We start from the raw sequence: 16,393 nt of genomic DNA, 5'->3' as shown, positions 1-16,393 counted from the left end.
AATGCAAATCAAAACCACAGTGAAACACCACTCACACCCATTAGGATGGCTGTTAAAAAAACAAAAACAGAAAATAAGTGCTGACATGGATATGGAGAAACTAGAAACCCTTATGCATTGCTGGTGGGAATGTAAAATGGTACAACCACTGTGGAAGACAATAAGGCAGTTCCTCAAAAAATGAGAATTATCATATGATCCAATAATTCCACTTCTGGGTATATTCCCCAAAAAATTGAAAGCAGGGACTAGAACTGATATTTGTACACTCATGTTCATAGCAGCATTATTCACAATAGCTAAAAAGTGGAAACATCCCAAATGTCCATTAACAAAAAAATAGATAAACAGGCACTTCCCTGTTGGGGGAAAAAAAAAATCATTCAGGAGATAAATAATGGTGATGGTTACAAAACAACATGAATGTACTCAGTACAACTGAATTGTACACCTAAAACTGGTTAAAGTGGTAAATTTTATTTTACGTATATTTTGCCACAGTAAAAAAAAAAAAAAAGCTGGTTCTTTGAAAAAACAACAACAACAAAATAACAAGCCCCTAGCAAGAAAAGGAAAGAATACAAATCACCAACATCAGGAATGAAAAGGGGTATCACTTATCATCACAAATCCTACGGACATTAAAAGCATGGTAAGAGAATACTATGAACAACTTCATGCCAATAAATTTGACAAGTTGGATGAAACAGACAAATTTCTTAGAAAATACAACTTGCCAAAATTGACATAAGCAAAAGCAGAAAATCTGAAAATCCCTGTTATCTATTAAAGAACCTTATATTGTTCCTAAAAACCTTCCCCAAAAGGAAACTCCAGGCCTAGATAATTTCACTGGTGAATTACTTCAAATATTCAAGGATGAAAAAACACTGATCCTATGAAAACTTCAACAAAGAACGTGTAGCAGATGGATGTATACGGATGTATAGCAAATGAAAAGATTCTCAACATTATTAGTCATTAAGGAAATGCAAGTTAAAACCTCAATAAAATACCACTACACATTTAAAAGAATTCCTAAAATCAAAACTCTGATGATATCAATGCTAGTGAGGATATGAAGCAAACAGAGCTCTCATACTTTGCTGGTGGGAAATGCAAAACAGTACAACTACTTTAGAAAGCAATTTGGCATTTTTTTATGGAGATAAATATAACATTAACCATCAAACCAAAAATACCATTCCAACATGGAAATTTAAAACTCTATTACAAACAACTCTTAAGCAAATCTCTAGAAAACCATGATATTTCAATGAAATTTCACATCATGACAGTTACAACACAACACATCAGAACCTACGGTATGCTGCAGTGCCCTGAGAAAAAAAATCATAACATTGAATACTTCCATCCAAAAAAAAAAAAGAAGGAAAAAAATGAACTAAGACAACTCAAAAAGTCAAAAAAAGAAAAAAACAGAAGGAATAAATTAAAATGGATTAAAGCAGAAATAAGTTAGACATTTTTAAGGTAAATTAATTTCAAAAACAACTAATAAATTAGGCAAACCATTAGCTAATCTATCAAGGAAAAGGGAGTAAATATACAACATAAATAGTGAAGGCAAAATAACCACAGAAACAGACCATGCATAAACAAATTTAAAAAATTAGATGAAATGGATAATATTCTAAGATAACATAATTTACCAAAATTGACTACAAAAGAATTTTTTTTAATCTAAAATTGATTTCCAAAGAGGAAAAAGGAAAAGCTGTCAAAGAAGCATCCCCACAAAAAAGCAACACACTGAGATGAATGCAAAGGGGAGCTCTACCAAACTTTTAAAGAACAGATTACTCCAGAGAATTGGGGAGAAAAAAAGAAACACTTCCAACTTCCAACACTGAAATATGTAAATATCTGTATATAATTATATATATAAAACAAAAAAATTAAATACATCAGGCCAATCTCACGACTGTCCCAAATAAAATATCAGCAAACAAAATCCAGCAGAACATTTAAAAAATAATACATCATGGTCATTTGGAATATATACTACAAATGTAAGGTGGTTACATATGATTAAAAATCAAAGGAAAATATTAGGAGAAAAATCATCCATTCAATCTCCATAGATGCTTAAAAAACATTTGATAAAATTCAGTAACTACATTTGATAATAACACTCAATAAATAAGAATACATGGTAACTTCTTTAACATGCTATTTCCAACTCAGCCCAAAACCCAGTGGAGAGGAAATCATCTCCTACAAAGTCAGGGACAAGGATAGGTAGTCTCACAAATGTAACTTAATATTGTATCATATTTTCCAGCCTATACAATTAGAGAAGATAAATAAATTAGAGATATAATAATTAGAGAGGTGTAAGTAAAACTATTAATATTTGCAAGAGTTATAATTATTACCTGAAAAATCAAGACATTCAATTTTTTTAATTAATGCAAGATCTATATAAAGAAAATTTTACAGAAACTTAAACAAATGAAAAGACACATTTATGTTTTGGAGTAGGATCACAACATCTTAAAGATGCTAATAGTAAATGTTTATAAATTTGATTGCCATAAAAATTCCAATAGGTTGTTTTTTCTAACCAGACACCAAAATTGATCCTAAAATTCGTATGGGAAAATAAACAAAAAGCCCAGGAAAATTCTGTAAAAAGTAGCAATAAGAAGATGGCCCAGGGTGGGGGGTGGGGGGTGGAGGGTGGGGAATAAGTACTACCAGATAAGATATTAAAACATATTCACATTATAAAATCTCAAAAGAGATTGGCAAATAAATAGTGAGACAAACAAGTAAGACTTAAAGTCCAGAAATAAACTCAAATACTTATGTGAATTTAGTATATCAAGCATCTCGTATAAGGAGGGGAAAACTGCATGAATAATGGTAGGACATATAGGTAGTCAATTGGATCCATACCTCACACTGTATACCAGGATAAAGTCTAAATGGATCAAGATATAAATTTGAAATAAAATCATAAATGTTCTAGAATAGAACACAGGAAATTATTTTAAAACCTTGAAGAAGGAATACTTCTCTAATTATGATTCCAAAATTCAGAAGTCATAAAAGAAAAACATGAATTCAACTAAATGAAAATATAATACAAAATTCAACTAAATGAAAATATAATACTGTCTGCATGGCAAAACCAAAACCAAAAAAAATCATAATTAAAATTAAAATAACAAACTGGGAAAAATATGCTTGTAATTTACATGACAGACAAAGACCTAATTTCCCTAGCATATAAAGAGCTCCTATAAATCAGTAAGAAAAAGAGCAATCCAATTTTTTTAAGTATGCAAAGGAAACAAACAGTTCACATAAAGAAATACAAATGAATTTTAAACATACATTACAACACTTAACTACATTTATAATAAGAAATGCAAATTAAAGCCATACTAAAATACTATTTTTCAACTATTAGATTGGCAAACATCAAAAATGATAATATACTGTAATGGTGAGGATGTGGGAAAACAGGCAAAATTATACATTTCTAGTGTGCTAATAAGATGATACAATCTCCATAGCAGCAATTTGGCAGTATTTATCAAAATGTTCAAACCCTCTGACCCAGAAATTTGACTTGTCGAAATTTATCCTGCAGATAGCACACATAAATATAGAAAATGACATGTGCATACTATACCTAAACGTCAGCAATTAAAGATTAAGTAAATATAAGTAGGAAAGACAATGAGATCTAAAACAATTTGTACCCTCTGTTTCCTCTCATTTCTTTAACTCCCAGATCTCATAACCTCTAAGTTCTAGAAATACATCCTTCATATTATTCACTTTCTTCTGCCACTATCTTAAGTTGTTTTACCTACTGACAATAGGCTTTTATAACTCAGAAATTTTCTGGATTTAACCAATATAGCATAAGTTTACTTATGTTAAATATGTAAATGAGAAGTATATGAGGTTTTAATAAAAATTGGTTTAAATTGTTCATTACAATAAAAGTAATGATAAATCACTCCACTGTTAAATTCTAACCTTGATCAAAATGATTGCTTGAGGGACTTCCCTGGTGGTGCAATGCTTAAGAATTCGCCTGCCAATGCAGGGGACACGGGTTCAAGCCCTGGTCCAGGAAGATCCCGTATGCTGCAGAGCAACTAAGCCTGTGCGCCACAACTACTGAGCCAGCGCTCTAGAGCCCATGAGCCACAACTACTGAGCCCGTAAGCCACAACTACTGAGCCCGCGAGCCACAACTACTGAAGCCTGCACGCCTAGAACCCGTGCTCCGCAACAAGAGAAGCCACCACAATGAGAAGCCTGTGCACCATAATGAAGAGTAGCTCCCGCTCGCCACAACTAGAGAAAGCCCAACAGCAGCAATTAAGACCCAACGCAGCCAAAAATAAATATAAATAAATAAATCATAATTTTTTAAAAATGACTGCTTGATTTTTAAGAACATCCTTATTTACGTTGTCCATTTATTTATACTAGTTCACGTTAACCTTCTAAAGTCATCAATGAATATTTTACACCGTACCTTTGTATGGTATTCCATAGCATCCAATTCACCTTGATTGAAATCAACACATCTCTTACGCTTCTAAAGAGTAAATTACAGGGAAAAAAATTATGTGGCCATCCATCAAAATAATGATATTTTGAAATATATTAGTACTTCTTTTTTCTTTATCACATTTTCCATATTGTGTATCTCATTCTTTAAGAGGTAATAATTAACTACTGAGGTCGAAATAAGTGCAAAGAGTATGGACTAAGGAGGTAAGATTTCCCAAATAATAATAATTATTATTATTACTATTACTACAAACTTAATGGGTGATAAAAGGCCACGTAGGCGTTACCTACTATTAGTAAGAACTAGTACGACATAAAATGGCACTGACATCCATAGAACACAAGGAAACTGTGACACTGTATAAGAGTCACCAGTGTCATCTATCAGTTGATATACGGTAAAATTATTCTGAACTTTCTTAATTTCTACAACAAAAAAAAAATTGCAATGTACTTTTAATAGATCTTTATGTGTAATCTGAGGATTAGGTATAAGTAAGATATATTAACACTGTTCTACATCTAACAACTCCATAGCAAAGAACATGTAAGACTGCAATATAGAGCAGGGACTTTGTACTTTTCATTGCTGAAATCTCAGTGCCTACATGGTGGCAGACTCCTAGCGGGCTAACAACAAAAGCTCGTTGGCTGAATAAATACATGGACTCTCTATTACTTTCCTTATTCTAATTCTCAACATGCTTTCTTATTTAGTATCTTTCTTCCCCACTCAATTGTAAGATCTAAAAAGGCAGAGATTATATTTATCTTGTTTCATCACTCTTTGTACAACAGCACACAGAAAGATCTCAAACCTTTATTGGGTGAATAATGAATGTAATTCCTATCTCTAACAAAGAAAATGTTAATATAATCTATCTGAAAGGGACTTTGTATAATCACCTCTGAGCTCTTCAAATACATAAAAAGTATTCAAGCATAATTAATTTGACTCTATATGACACTCTCAAAACTTTTGATTGCACCAATGTGTATACAAAAATATATACTTTAAGAATATATATTTTCCATAGTAGCTGTCTAGTTTTATCACTAGAAACTTTTCAAAAATATCACCCTTCTTCCAAATATATTATACAAGCTTATCCCCAAAGGATAAATCTCTAAAATTCCCCCTTTATACTGCTATATACTGCTTTAGAATTTTACAGAGAAAGAAACATATTTTTGAGCAAAAATAGGTGTAAAAACATGCAATTAATACGAAAACCTAGGCAGACAGGGTTTCTTTTTTTGTTACTTAGTTTTGTTTGTTTAATTTACAGAGCGTTCCCTTTTGAATCAACTTTGCTTCTGAAATACGCAAATTTGGTCTTCTAAGAATGGCAGAATGTTAGCAAAAAGTTAAAAATCACTCTGGACATGCTAAAGTCTTATTATGCTTTATTGACTATTCTTTATACTTAGTAAATCACAAGATATTTGAGATGCTGGAATAATAAATTTGTGTTCTCTGTAGAAAAATTTAAATTTCTTAAAACTTATTACCTTTCCATTAACAGAAATGGAGATTTCTTTCTTAACATCATTTACTAGATCTTCCTTTTCATTACTTTGTTGGCATTCTTTGTGAATAGCAGAAGTTATATAAGGTTTGGTGACATCAAACAGTTCAGATCGAAAAACATATTTTTGTATGAACATTTCACAATTTCCTCCATCATCATTTTCTGGCTTAGTGGTAGAAGCAATACAGGTAGCAGAGGCTCCAAAAGAGGACACAGAATCCATGTGAAGAGTATCAAGATGAACAGAAGAAGTAGGCTCTTTTTTACTGCAACAAGGCTCATGATGCTGGTGAAGTTCATAACTTATCTTGTTAATGAAAGAAAGATGATCCAGTAACCATCCTGGTGATAGCTCACGCACCACAGACATACTCTTCCTTTAAAACAAACAAACACCTCTGAGAATTAGACACTAGAAGTAAAACCCAACTTTGCAAATTAAGTTCTAAACTCAGACAGGAAAGGTGACGTGCCCAAAATTACAACTGGTTGATGGCACAATTGCTACAAGACCCTGGTATCCAGACTTCGGCTCTGAGCTCCCCTCCCGCCATCCACCACTCTCCAAGTTTGGGGCTGTGTTTGCCTCTGAGTTCAAACGCAGGGAAGCAGGGATGTCATATTTTAGCAAAGTAACCTACTGTTCTCAGGTCACTTTTCTCTCCTAATTCTCGGCTCCACACTAGATCCTCCAGCTTTCCGCAGGCCACCGCTAGAGCACCTGGAACCCCAGAGAGCGCTCAAGCTCTGAGCCCGAACCCTGGCGGCGGCCTCAGCAGCGCGACCCTGGGGCCGACTGCGCCCACACTCGGCCGTCACTATCTCCTACCTCGCCGCCTCCCTTGTCAGAAAAGTGCACGCCGCCTTCCCAGACTTGCTTCATGAAACAGCACCCATCTAAACAGTGGTCCTGAAAGACACTCCTTTCAGGGCACAGGAAAAAAAAAAAAAATCTCCTTTTCTAACAGTCAACTGGAGCCCCCATGTTGCTGTACGGAAAAAACGTTTCCAGGGCTGCCTGGAGCGCTCTGCTCGCTACTCAGGGACATAAAGCGCTCGGGTGTTCACAGCTAAATTTAAGGGACGGACCAGACTTCGCAGAGGACACTTACAGCTGCCGGGAGACGCCCGAGCGCCGCCGTGAGGCGGCGGCGCTTCACCAACACGCAGAGTTCTGGCGACGAACGGCGCGCGAGAGTTGCGCACGCGCGCGCATGTCGTGCGCGATGACGTCAGCGCCGCCGGAGATTTTAAAATTCGAACGGCGCCGGCGGGTGGAGGAAGGAGTTTGTGTTTTGGCGGCTGACGTCCTGTCTAGCGGGCAATAGCACGGTTTACAGCAGTTCGGTCCCTGCGTCGTGTCGGGAAGCTGGAAGAAAGGTGACTAATGACTTTGGGTTAATTTTGTTCCGGCAGCACCGGGCTAGAGGGAGAACGCCAGGGCGCCAACAAGTTAGATTCACGGGCCCTGAGGAGCGACGTTTTGGTGTTTGCTGTTGTAACCGGCCCCCGGGCCCCATCTGTGCGAGGCGCTGGTTTCCTGGAGTCCGGTAAATTTCTTATGGCAGTGATTTTCCAAGGGAGAAGGGGAAGGCCAAGGTGACGCTGATGGGGTGAAGAGGACATGGAGAGAGGAAAAGGGGAAGAATGGATGGTAGCAGGGAGAGGAAGAACGAGATGAAGAACTGTTTGCTGTGGTGCGTTTGAGATACTAGTGTAACATCCTGGTGGCCGTGTAAGGAGTACATCTTAAAGTCTTAACCTCAGATTTTAAGAGTACATTTTAAGTGGAGATTGGGAGTGGACAGATAGGTGAGAGTGGAAAAGTTTAATAGATCAGAAGCGTATACCGAAGAAGAAATAGCCAAACAAAGAAGGAAAGAGTGTAATCAGTTTAAAAGACAAAGGAGAGCCCCAGGAAGTAAAAGGATAACCACAGATGTCCACTTTCTTGGAAACCAGGGCAGGACCTGGAAGGGCTAGGTGTATAGTGTCTAATGCCTCAGAGTTAAGATAGGATCAAAAGATGTGTCAGTCATGAGTATCTCAGGAGGCAACCGTTTCAGTAGATGGGAAGGGAATGAGATGTGAATGTGGTCTGAGAAAATGGAAGCAGTCTGTAGACCAGACAATTTGTCCTTGATGAAAGGGAGATTGAAGCAGGAGGGGCAGTAATTGAATAATGTAAATGGGAAACAGTAAGTTAAGGACAGAGCAGAAGAGATGGACATTAGGAAAAGAAAACTGAATAGCTCTGTTCCAAGACCAACGAAAAGGAAACATCAGAGGTAGTTCTTGTCAGTAGCCTCTGACTTCCCATTGAAATAGGCACAGCCAACAGTGGTGATGTGGTCTGAGTTAGGATTTAGGAGTTTAACTACCATAAATACCCTGTGAAGGTAGGAATCATACCTTACTCACCTTTGTATTGTTTGCATTGCTTGCACACTCCCTCGTACATGGTAGGCGGTTAGTAAGTGTTTATGTGTGTTGAATATTTTTAAATGGAGTTAAATAGATAGATGTTCCCTGCAAATGAGGACTTCACCTTACATGAACAAGCAAAGATAGCCCGGGAAAGATTATCTTGAAAAAACAGTGAAACTTGGCTGCCTTTTGTTTGAGGGTAAAGATAATAGTTGTTGCTTAATGTACCATCTATGTCTGGAAAGACTTGTTCATTACCAAATTCGTGAATGCAGGTCATAAGCATGAAACGCAGTTCATTTTCCACCGGTGGTGCTGGCCGCCTCTCTATGCAGGAATTAAGATCCCAGGACTTAAATAAACCAGGCCTCCATACCCCTCAAACGTGAGTACCTATGTCTTATTGTCTTTGGCAAAGAAATCTGTAAAGGAGGTTAATACAAAGATGTAGTATGAGCGATACTGTGATGAATCTTATCTGTTCTCAGTGGTACCTAATTTGGAGTCAGTGAAGGCTAAAAGTGGGCATGTTACTAGGTGTTGTGTTTTATCTCATTTGATACTTAAATCTCCAAAGCCACGTCTTTTGCTAGGCAATCCCTGAGGGACTGCTAATTCCTTTTCAGCACTCTTTCACTCTTTTATTTTCCTCCTTTGCTGTAGAGCTGCTTGTTTGAGCAGGTTCTCTGCTGTAACTTCTATTTACTGAGGTGTATCCAACTAGCACAGTTCTCAATGAAAGGTATTATTTGCCCTGACAATTAGCTGCAGTTTAGTAGCAGCCTATAGAACACCACTTCTCCAAACTATTTCCTCAGGATTCACTGGAAAAAAAAAAGGTGCCCAAAAGAACTTGCTATCACTATAGTCAATATCCTGTAATGATCTGTAATTGAAAAGAATCCGAAAAAGTATGTGTGTGTGTGTGTGTGTGCGTGTGTGTGTGTGTGTGTGTGTCTGTATATACATCTCAGTCACTTTGCTATACACCTGAAACATTGTAAATCAACTGGACTTCAATTCTTTTTTCATTTTTTTAATAAAAAATAAAATGAGGGAAAAAAAGAACTTAAAATCATAAACTAATTTTTCCCTATGAATGAATTTCTTACAATTAAGAGAAGGCTATTTGTAACCATATTGAGTTCTGTCAGTCCTTCTCTATTACCAAGGTACAAGTTACTTGCTAACTGTCCTTAAGTTACTTGGGTTTACATAGTATGAGCCTCTGCTACTTTTAGAAATTTGAAATATTTGTACATTTTTTTCTTCTGAAATCAGAGAAATGTTTTGTACTGTTGCACATTACTACTCCAAAAGATTTGTGCCTTGAATTGCATTCAAAGCTAAAAGGCTGCCTTTGTCAATGTTTCTGGTCTGTAATTGATGTAATGGATGTTCTTAAGTGTAGCTGCAGTCTAATAAAGAGTGAGCCTCAAAAGAAAAAATTTTTAATGTGGCTATCATTCTGTGATTGAAAATATCTATTTTTAAGTCATTTCTTTTCCTTTGAAGTTGTTATCCATAAATGTACATATTCTAGGATAATTAAAATTACAATGTAGATATGGGGGTTTTTCCTCCTTTTTTCTTAACATTTTAGTGTTAAAACTCATACTATGTTGTAAGCCTATCCTCTTTTTGGTAGCTATGATTGCTGCTAAAAATTTTCATGATTTTGAATTATTCTTATAGGTAATGAGGAAGAGGGGTTGGTTCCAATGTATTTACAAAAGTTTCTTGAACTAATATTTTTCCACTTATTTAAAGAGTTTGTTTTTCTCCTTTTCTTAAAGCAAAGAGAAATCAACCTTTGGAAAATTGAATATAAACAAACCCACATCTGAAAGAAAGGCCTCTGTATTTGGTAAAAGGTAATGATATTTTTTATTAATTCTAATGGAAGGGATTCTTATAGCCATGCATTGAGCTAGATGCTGTCAAAGTACAAAAAATTAGATGGCATGGTCCCTTTCAAGAGAAAGTTATAATCTAGTTTTCCTCTGTTTTAAATGGTTAAAATGGTTATATTTGCTTTAGGTTATGCTGAGATATATCAGCACATTTAGACCACTATTTCATTGTTACAAGTGAATACTTGGTTGAAAATTCTACACATAGCTTTCACATACTATGGAATAGCATTTTAAAATTAGGAACCATCATCTAGTCCAACATTTTAGCCAAAGACTTTTTTATACTCAAATATTAAAGACTCCAAAGAGCTTTTATCTTGTGGGCTGTATCTATTGATATTAACTACATTAGAAAATGAAACTGAGAAAAAAAAATTAGTATGTATTAATTCAGTTTAAAATAACAATAACCCAGGACTGCGCTTGTGATCCAGTGATAAAGAATCCACCTTCCAATGCAGGGGACATGGGTTCTATCCCTGGTCAGAGAACTAAGATCCTACATGTGGCGGGGCAACTAAGCCCACATGCCACAACCACTGAGCTCGCGCACCTCCACTAGAGAAGGGAAAACCTGCATGCCACAACTAGAGAGAAGCCTACATGCTGCAATGAAGAGCCTGCACGTCGCAACGAAAGATCCCACATGCCTCAACGAAGATCCTGCGTGCCACAACTAAGACACGAAGCAGCCAAATAAATTAATTAAATAAGTAAATATTAAAAAAATAAAGTAAAATAAAATAACAGTAACCCATTACATGTTAATATAAATTAACATGCTTTAATTTTTTAAAAACAAAACTATTTCAGTAAGAAGAGTGACATTTATATTTTTGCAAATCTCTTTAATGTCTGGCTTAATAGAAGATAGCTAAATTCTCATATCTGCTTCTGAATTCAGTCTGTTATAATATCTGACATCATGTAGCCAGCCTCTGGAAAACTCTACTGTACACTCAACGAAAGAATGAGAATGAAAGGTGTGAAAAAAATCTTAATTTTATTGTGAAAATAGTTTTGACTTCTCGATCCCCTAGAGCACACTTTGAGAACCACTGTCTAGAGTAGATCAGTAGTTGCCTAGGCTGGGGGTAGGGTAAGGATTGACTGGTAAGGAGGATAAGATTTGGGATGATGGAAATGTTTAATATCTTGATCATGGTAGAGATTACACAGGTGTAAATATTGTCAAACCTCATCAAATTGTATGCTTTAAACAGGTGCATTTTATTCTAAGCAATTATACCTCAATAAAGTTAATTTTTTAAAGAAATTTCCAACTCCAAAATAGAGAAACTGTTCATCTCACCAAAAACAAAATATAACTTTGTTTTGTTTTGTTTTGTTTTTTATATAAGTTTATTTATTTTTGGCTGCATTGGGTCTTTGGTGCTGTGAGTGGGTTTCTCTAGTTGCAGCGAGTGGGGGCTATTCTTCGTTGCAGTGCATGGGCTTCTCATTGCAGTGGCTTCTCTTGTGGAGCACGGGCTCTAGGCATGTGGGCTTCAGTAGCTGTGGCACGTGGGCTCAGTAGTTGTGGCTCGCTGGCTCTAGAGCGCAGGCTCAGTAGTTGTGGCGCACGGGCTTAGTTGCTACGTGGCATGTGGGATCTTCCCAGACCAGGGCTCGAACCCGTGTCCCCTGCATTGGCAGGCGGATTCTTAACCACTGCGCCACCAGGGAAATCCCTATAACTTTGTTTTAAAACAAATGTTTATTTAATTATTTTGAAAATATTTAGAGATGACATATTTGTTACCTTATGAAAAGTCTTTGTCATGAACCCAAGTTAAACTGTTTCTGGTGTTTATTCTAGTTGATAAAAAATCTTAAGGCATTTTTTGTAATGTAACTTTCATCTCAGAGCTAAATGTCAGAGATAATGATGGTAATGATTATAAAATCTAACTTTTGCTGAGCATTTTTGTAAGCCAGAGAAGTGCTATTTTATATCTCTTTTAATCAATCCTCAGAACTGCCCTATGTGTAGATACTGTTATTGTCTTCACTTTAGACATTAGGAAATTAAAGCTCAGAGGTTAAATAGTTTACCCAAGGTCATACAACTAGTCACAGAGACAGAATTTTTAACCAGACTCTGGTTCTAGACCCTATTCTCTTAAACTATAAGTTGAATGATACAGTATTTTGATTGGTTGGGAAATTTTTTTATAATTTAAAAAGCTATCTATTAGTGCAGTTTTGTGTAGAATAAGAGCTGAGTCTATACATGTATTCTTTCCTAGTAAAAAAAATATGTTAAAGATTAAGTAATAGCAGTATGTAGAAAAATGGATCTCAAATAGCAAATTCTCAGGGGAAGAATTAGCTAATTAGCTAGTTAATCAGAGCAGTGGCATCAGAGAGCCCAAGCTAAAGAACTTTTAGAACCTGGTCAGGAGAGAACTTGAAAGCAGCAAGCAAACATGCAGGGAGAAATTGTTTTGATGAACAGAGTTCAGACATTACAGCAGTGTTCATTGTAACTCAGTTTTGTGGCATCTGTCCAAAAAGGAAAATTATTGTCCCAAGGATATTTAATAAACTACAATGGTTAGGTAAATTGGGCCACAAAGAGAAGCAAAAGAAACCATTATAAAGATTTAAACAAATGATGTTTTGTTTTGAGAGGAGGGGCTTAAGATGGAGCATATATGCTATAGCTATTAATGACTAAAAAGTAGCAACATATATTTATGGTAAATAACAATCAGATACATAATATTGCACGACACAATAACGTTCATGAAAAAAAGCACAATCTGTTTCAACATCTCAAATTTTCCCGCAATAAATAATGGCAAATAAAGGGGTTGGAAGTGAAGGAGCAATCATGGAGGGGCAAGTAAGATGTTGAAAGAACCTGGGTTATTGAGTAGACCTGGAGAACAGTTGGTGCAGAAGACCTAGTGGACTCAAAATGCACAGTTTTAGAGGATGATGTATGTGTTAGCAATGCAGAGCACCAGAAGTGTATTTTTCTTCCCACCTCATTTTCTACTTTAATCTTCATTATTTGCTCTTTTTTTCTCTGCTTTGAGTAAGAGAAATCTTAGTTAAATAAAAACCAAAGAATTGAACTTTCATGTTTGATGCTGATGTTAAAATATAAAATTGCCTTGAAATAATTTAGGCTTGACCACAGAAGGAAATAATTTTGACTGACTTTTAAAAAATGTGTTTACAGAACTAGTGGACCTGGATCCCGGAATAGTCAATTTGGTATATTCTCCACTTCTGAAAAAATCAAGGACCCAAGACCACTTAATGACAAAGCATTCATTCAGCAATGTATTCGACAGCTCTGTGAGGTATTTTATAATCTTAAATATTTGAAATTGTGAGTGTTTTCTTAAGTATTTTTCAATAATTTTCCTATTGTAAAATGTTTGATGTTTAATAAAAATTATTGTAGTTTCTTTCAGAAAACGGTTATGCATATAGCGTATCCATGAAATCTCTACAAGCTCCTTCTGTTAAAGACTTCCTAAAGATCTTCACTTTTCTTTATGGCTTCCTGTGCCCTTCGTATGAACTTCCTGACACAAAGTTTGAAGAAGAGGTTCCAAGAATCTTTAAAGATCTTGGGTTTGTATGGTATATTTCTCATTAGCCTGGAGAGATTGTTGGAACACAGAAAAGAATGAAACTCAATAAGTGTGTAAAGATTTTGAGTTAGAGAAATAATGTATTTTAAGATGGTCACTATGGGCCACATATGCAAGATAAATTGAAAAGGCAAAAAAAACAACTTTTTGGAGATTATTACTGAACTACAGATGATAGATCATAAAGCCCTCAACTACTGATGTGATGAGGAATAGATAGAATAGGGTAGATACTGCAGATTTTATAGAAACAGAAAAGATAGGATTGAAGGCCTGGTGAAAATGGAGTAAGAAAGTCCAGAAAAGCCTGTGTAGAATAAACACGGGGAGAAATGGATTTGAGGAGGAGAAATACATATATGTGGTTTATTTGGGGTACATTGGATTTGAGGGAACAGTCTTTCAGGAGAGAAGTCCAGCATGTTGGTTGTAAATCAGGTTTTGCAGCTTAGGGGATATATGTACAAAGTAATCTGCAGAGAAAAAAAAACAAAAAATACACAAAACCATTTGAGGGTAAGAAGACGAAGGAGAGAATCTCAACAAGTATCTTGCTTCTAAAGTCGAGACTGATATGTGGAATTTTTTTTAATGTAACTTCTTGCTTAATTTAGCCATTATTTTTACAAAATTAACATACTGGCTTATGTTTTCTGATTTTTCATAGGTATCCTTTTGCATTATCGAAAAGTTCCATGTATACAGTGGGGGCCCCTCATACGTGGCCTCACATTGTGGCAGCCTTGGTTTGGCTAATAGACTGCATCAAGGTATTTGATTTCTCATTTTAATTATATATATAGGAAAGATTTTTTTTTTCCTCAGGATATTTCTATTTCTCTCCCAATCTTGCTTTTACCAATTATCTCAAAATCTGCACCAGTTTTCAGTTTTCAAAGCATGTTTGATTTTAAGTTCTTCAAAATGTTAATATATGATTCCAGAGGTGAGGAAAGGAAATATAATGGCAAGGAGATCATTTGTCTTCATGAGGTTTTACAGCTCAAAAACAAACAAACAAACAAACAGAAAAAAAAAAACACAGCGAAATAAGTCAGTAGGAATTTCCCCCATAACATTAATTTGGTTTTCTTCCCCTTTTTATTTAAAATCCATATTCATTGCAAAAGTTCTGGAAAATACAGAAACGCCTACACAGAAATTGGTATACTCATAATCCCACAACTCAGAGGCAACAACTTAAAACATTTCCTTAGGATATAGTTATAAAGGTGCATTTTTGCTATGCAAATTATGTGTATTTTTTCAACTTTTGATACATATTGACAAATTTCCCTCCAGAAAAATTGCACCAGTTAAAAGGTCCTCAACAATGTCTGAGAATACCCATTTTCCCACATGATAGGCATTATTGTTTTAAAATCTTTATCCATTTGGGAGGTGGAAATGTAGCTTGTTTTAATATATTATTAAAGTGATTATGTTTTTGTATGATTTATCATTATCATTGCTATTTCTTATAACTTGCTTATATGTGCTTTTTTGGCCTATTTTATATTTCTTTATTTCTTTCTGGTATTACGATAAGCCTTTATATATTGAACCCCTTACATATTAAGCTTATCGATGTTTTTTAATAATTGACAACATGACAAGCAAAGATAATTTTTTTTGTTTGCAATTTTTGGTTTTTGTTCTGTTTGTTTGTTTTAAATTTTTATTTATTTAATTATTTATTTATTTATTTATGGCTGTGTTGGGTCTTCGTTTCCGTGTGAGGGCTTTCTCTAGTTGTGGCAAGTGGGGGCCACTCTTCATCGCGGTGCGCGGGCCTCTCACTATCGCGGCCTCTCTTGTTGCGGAGCACAGGCTCCAGACGCGCAGGCTCAGTAATTGTGGCTCATGGACCCAGCCGCTCCGCGGCATGTGGGATCTTCCCAGACCAGGGCTCGAACCCGTGTCCCCTGCATTGGCAGGCAGATTCTCAACCACTGCGCCACCAGGGAAGCCCTCAATTTTTGTTTTTAAACTTGAATATTCACACATTATAACTGCGTATTCATGTCTTTTGACTTTTTTATCTTGTTCATTTGCAAGATCACCATTTTGTATGTCAAAAAGAGTTGAATTGGGTAAATAAGCTCTTATGTATGTGGTGCAAGTGTTTTTCCCTCATTATCCTTTTGATTTATGTGCTGTATTTTAATTGGTTGCAAATGTAAATATGTACATTTTTACCTAGTCTAATGCAGTCTCTTCCTTCTATAGCTTCTGAGTTTCCTGTCCTACTTAGTGCTGGAATCCTTAGAACTAATACTGTCCTCTGACATTCTCTTGGCCGTCAGCAAGCCCATAACTAAATGTAGGCAGGCATTGGGGATGG

General features: G+C 35.8%; 2 protein-coding genes across 7 annotated transcripts in view; one reads left to right on the top strand and one right to left on the bottom strand.

The window, feature by feature from the left end:
• The window catches only part of METTL4 (methyltransferase 4, N6-adenosine), a 41,658-nt gene extending 34,384 nt beyond the window's left edge, over positions 1–7,274 (bottom strand). For 3 of the 4 annotated variants that reach the window (XM_068563485.1, XM_068563483.1, XM_068563486.1), the window contains exons 1-3: positions 7,208–7,274; positions 6,076–6,472; positions 4,526–4,588 (exon numbers count right to left, since the gene is read on the bottom strand). In XM_068563485.1, coding sequence (XP_068419586.1) covers positions 4,526–4,588; positions 6,076–6,465 — 453 coding nt within the window. In that variant the 5' untranslated portion in view covers positions 6,466–6,472; positions 7,208–7,274. Of the gene's footprint in view, positions 1–4,525; positions 4,589–6,075; positions 6,473–6,924; positions 7,156–7,207 lie in introns of those variants that run through there. The other variant, XM_068563484.1, reaches the window with a different exon arrangement.
• Positions 7,275–7,366: 92 nt separating this feature from the next.
• The window catches only part of NDC80 (NDC80 kinetochore complex component), a 64,140-nt gene continuing 55,113 nt past the window's right edge, over positions 7,367–16,393 (top strand). For 2 of the 3 annotated variants that reach the window (XR_011076212.1, XM_068562894.1), the window contains exons 1-6: positions 7,367–7,475; positions 8,798–8,907; positions 10,319–10,396; positions 13,629–13,752; positions 13,857–14,029; positions 14,717–14,819. Coding sequence is in view for 2 of the 3 variants with exons in the window: in XM_068562894.1 (XP_068418995.1) it covers positions 8,807–8,907; positions 10,319–10,396; positions 13,629–13,752; positions 13,857–14,029; positions 14,717–14,819 (579 nt within the window). In the remaining variant the exon portion in view is untranslated. The other variant, XM_068562895.1, reaches the window with a different exon arrangement.

This window comes from Eschrichtius robustus, chromosome 14, assembly GCF_028021215.1.
Source record: "Eschrichtius robustus isolate mEscRob2 chromosome 14, mEscRob2.pri, whole genome shotgun sequence".
Classification (NCBI taxonomy): Eukaryota; Metazoa; Chordata; class Mammalia; order Artiodactyla; family Eschrichtiidae; genus Eschrichtius; species Eschrichtius robustus.
Note: the sequence above shows the minus strand (reverse complement) of the source record. Positions and strands in the feature narration are given on the sequence as shown.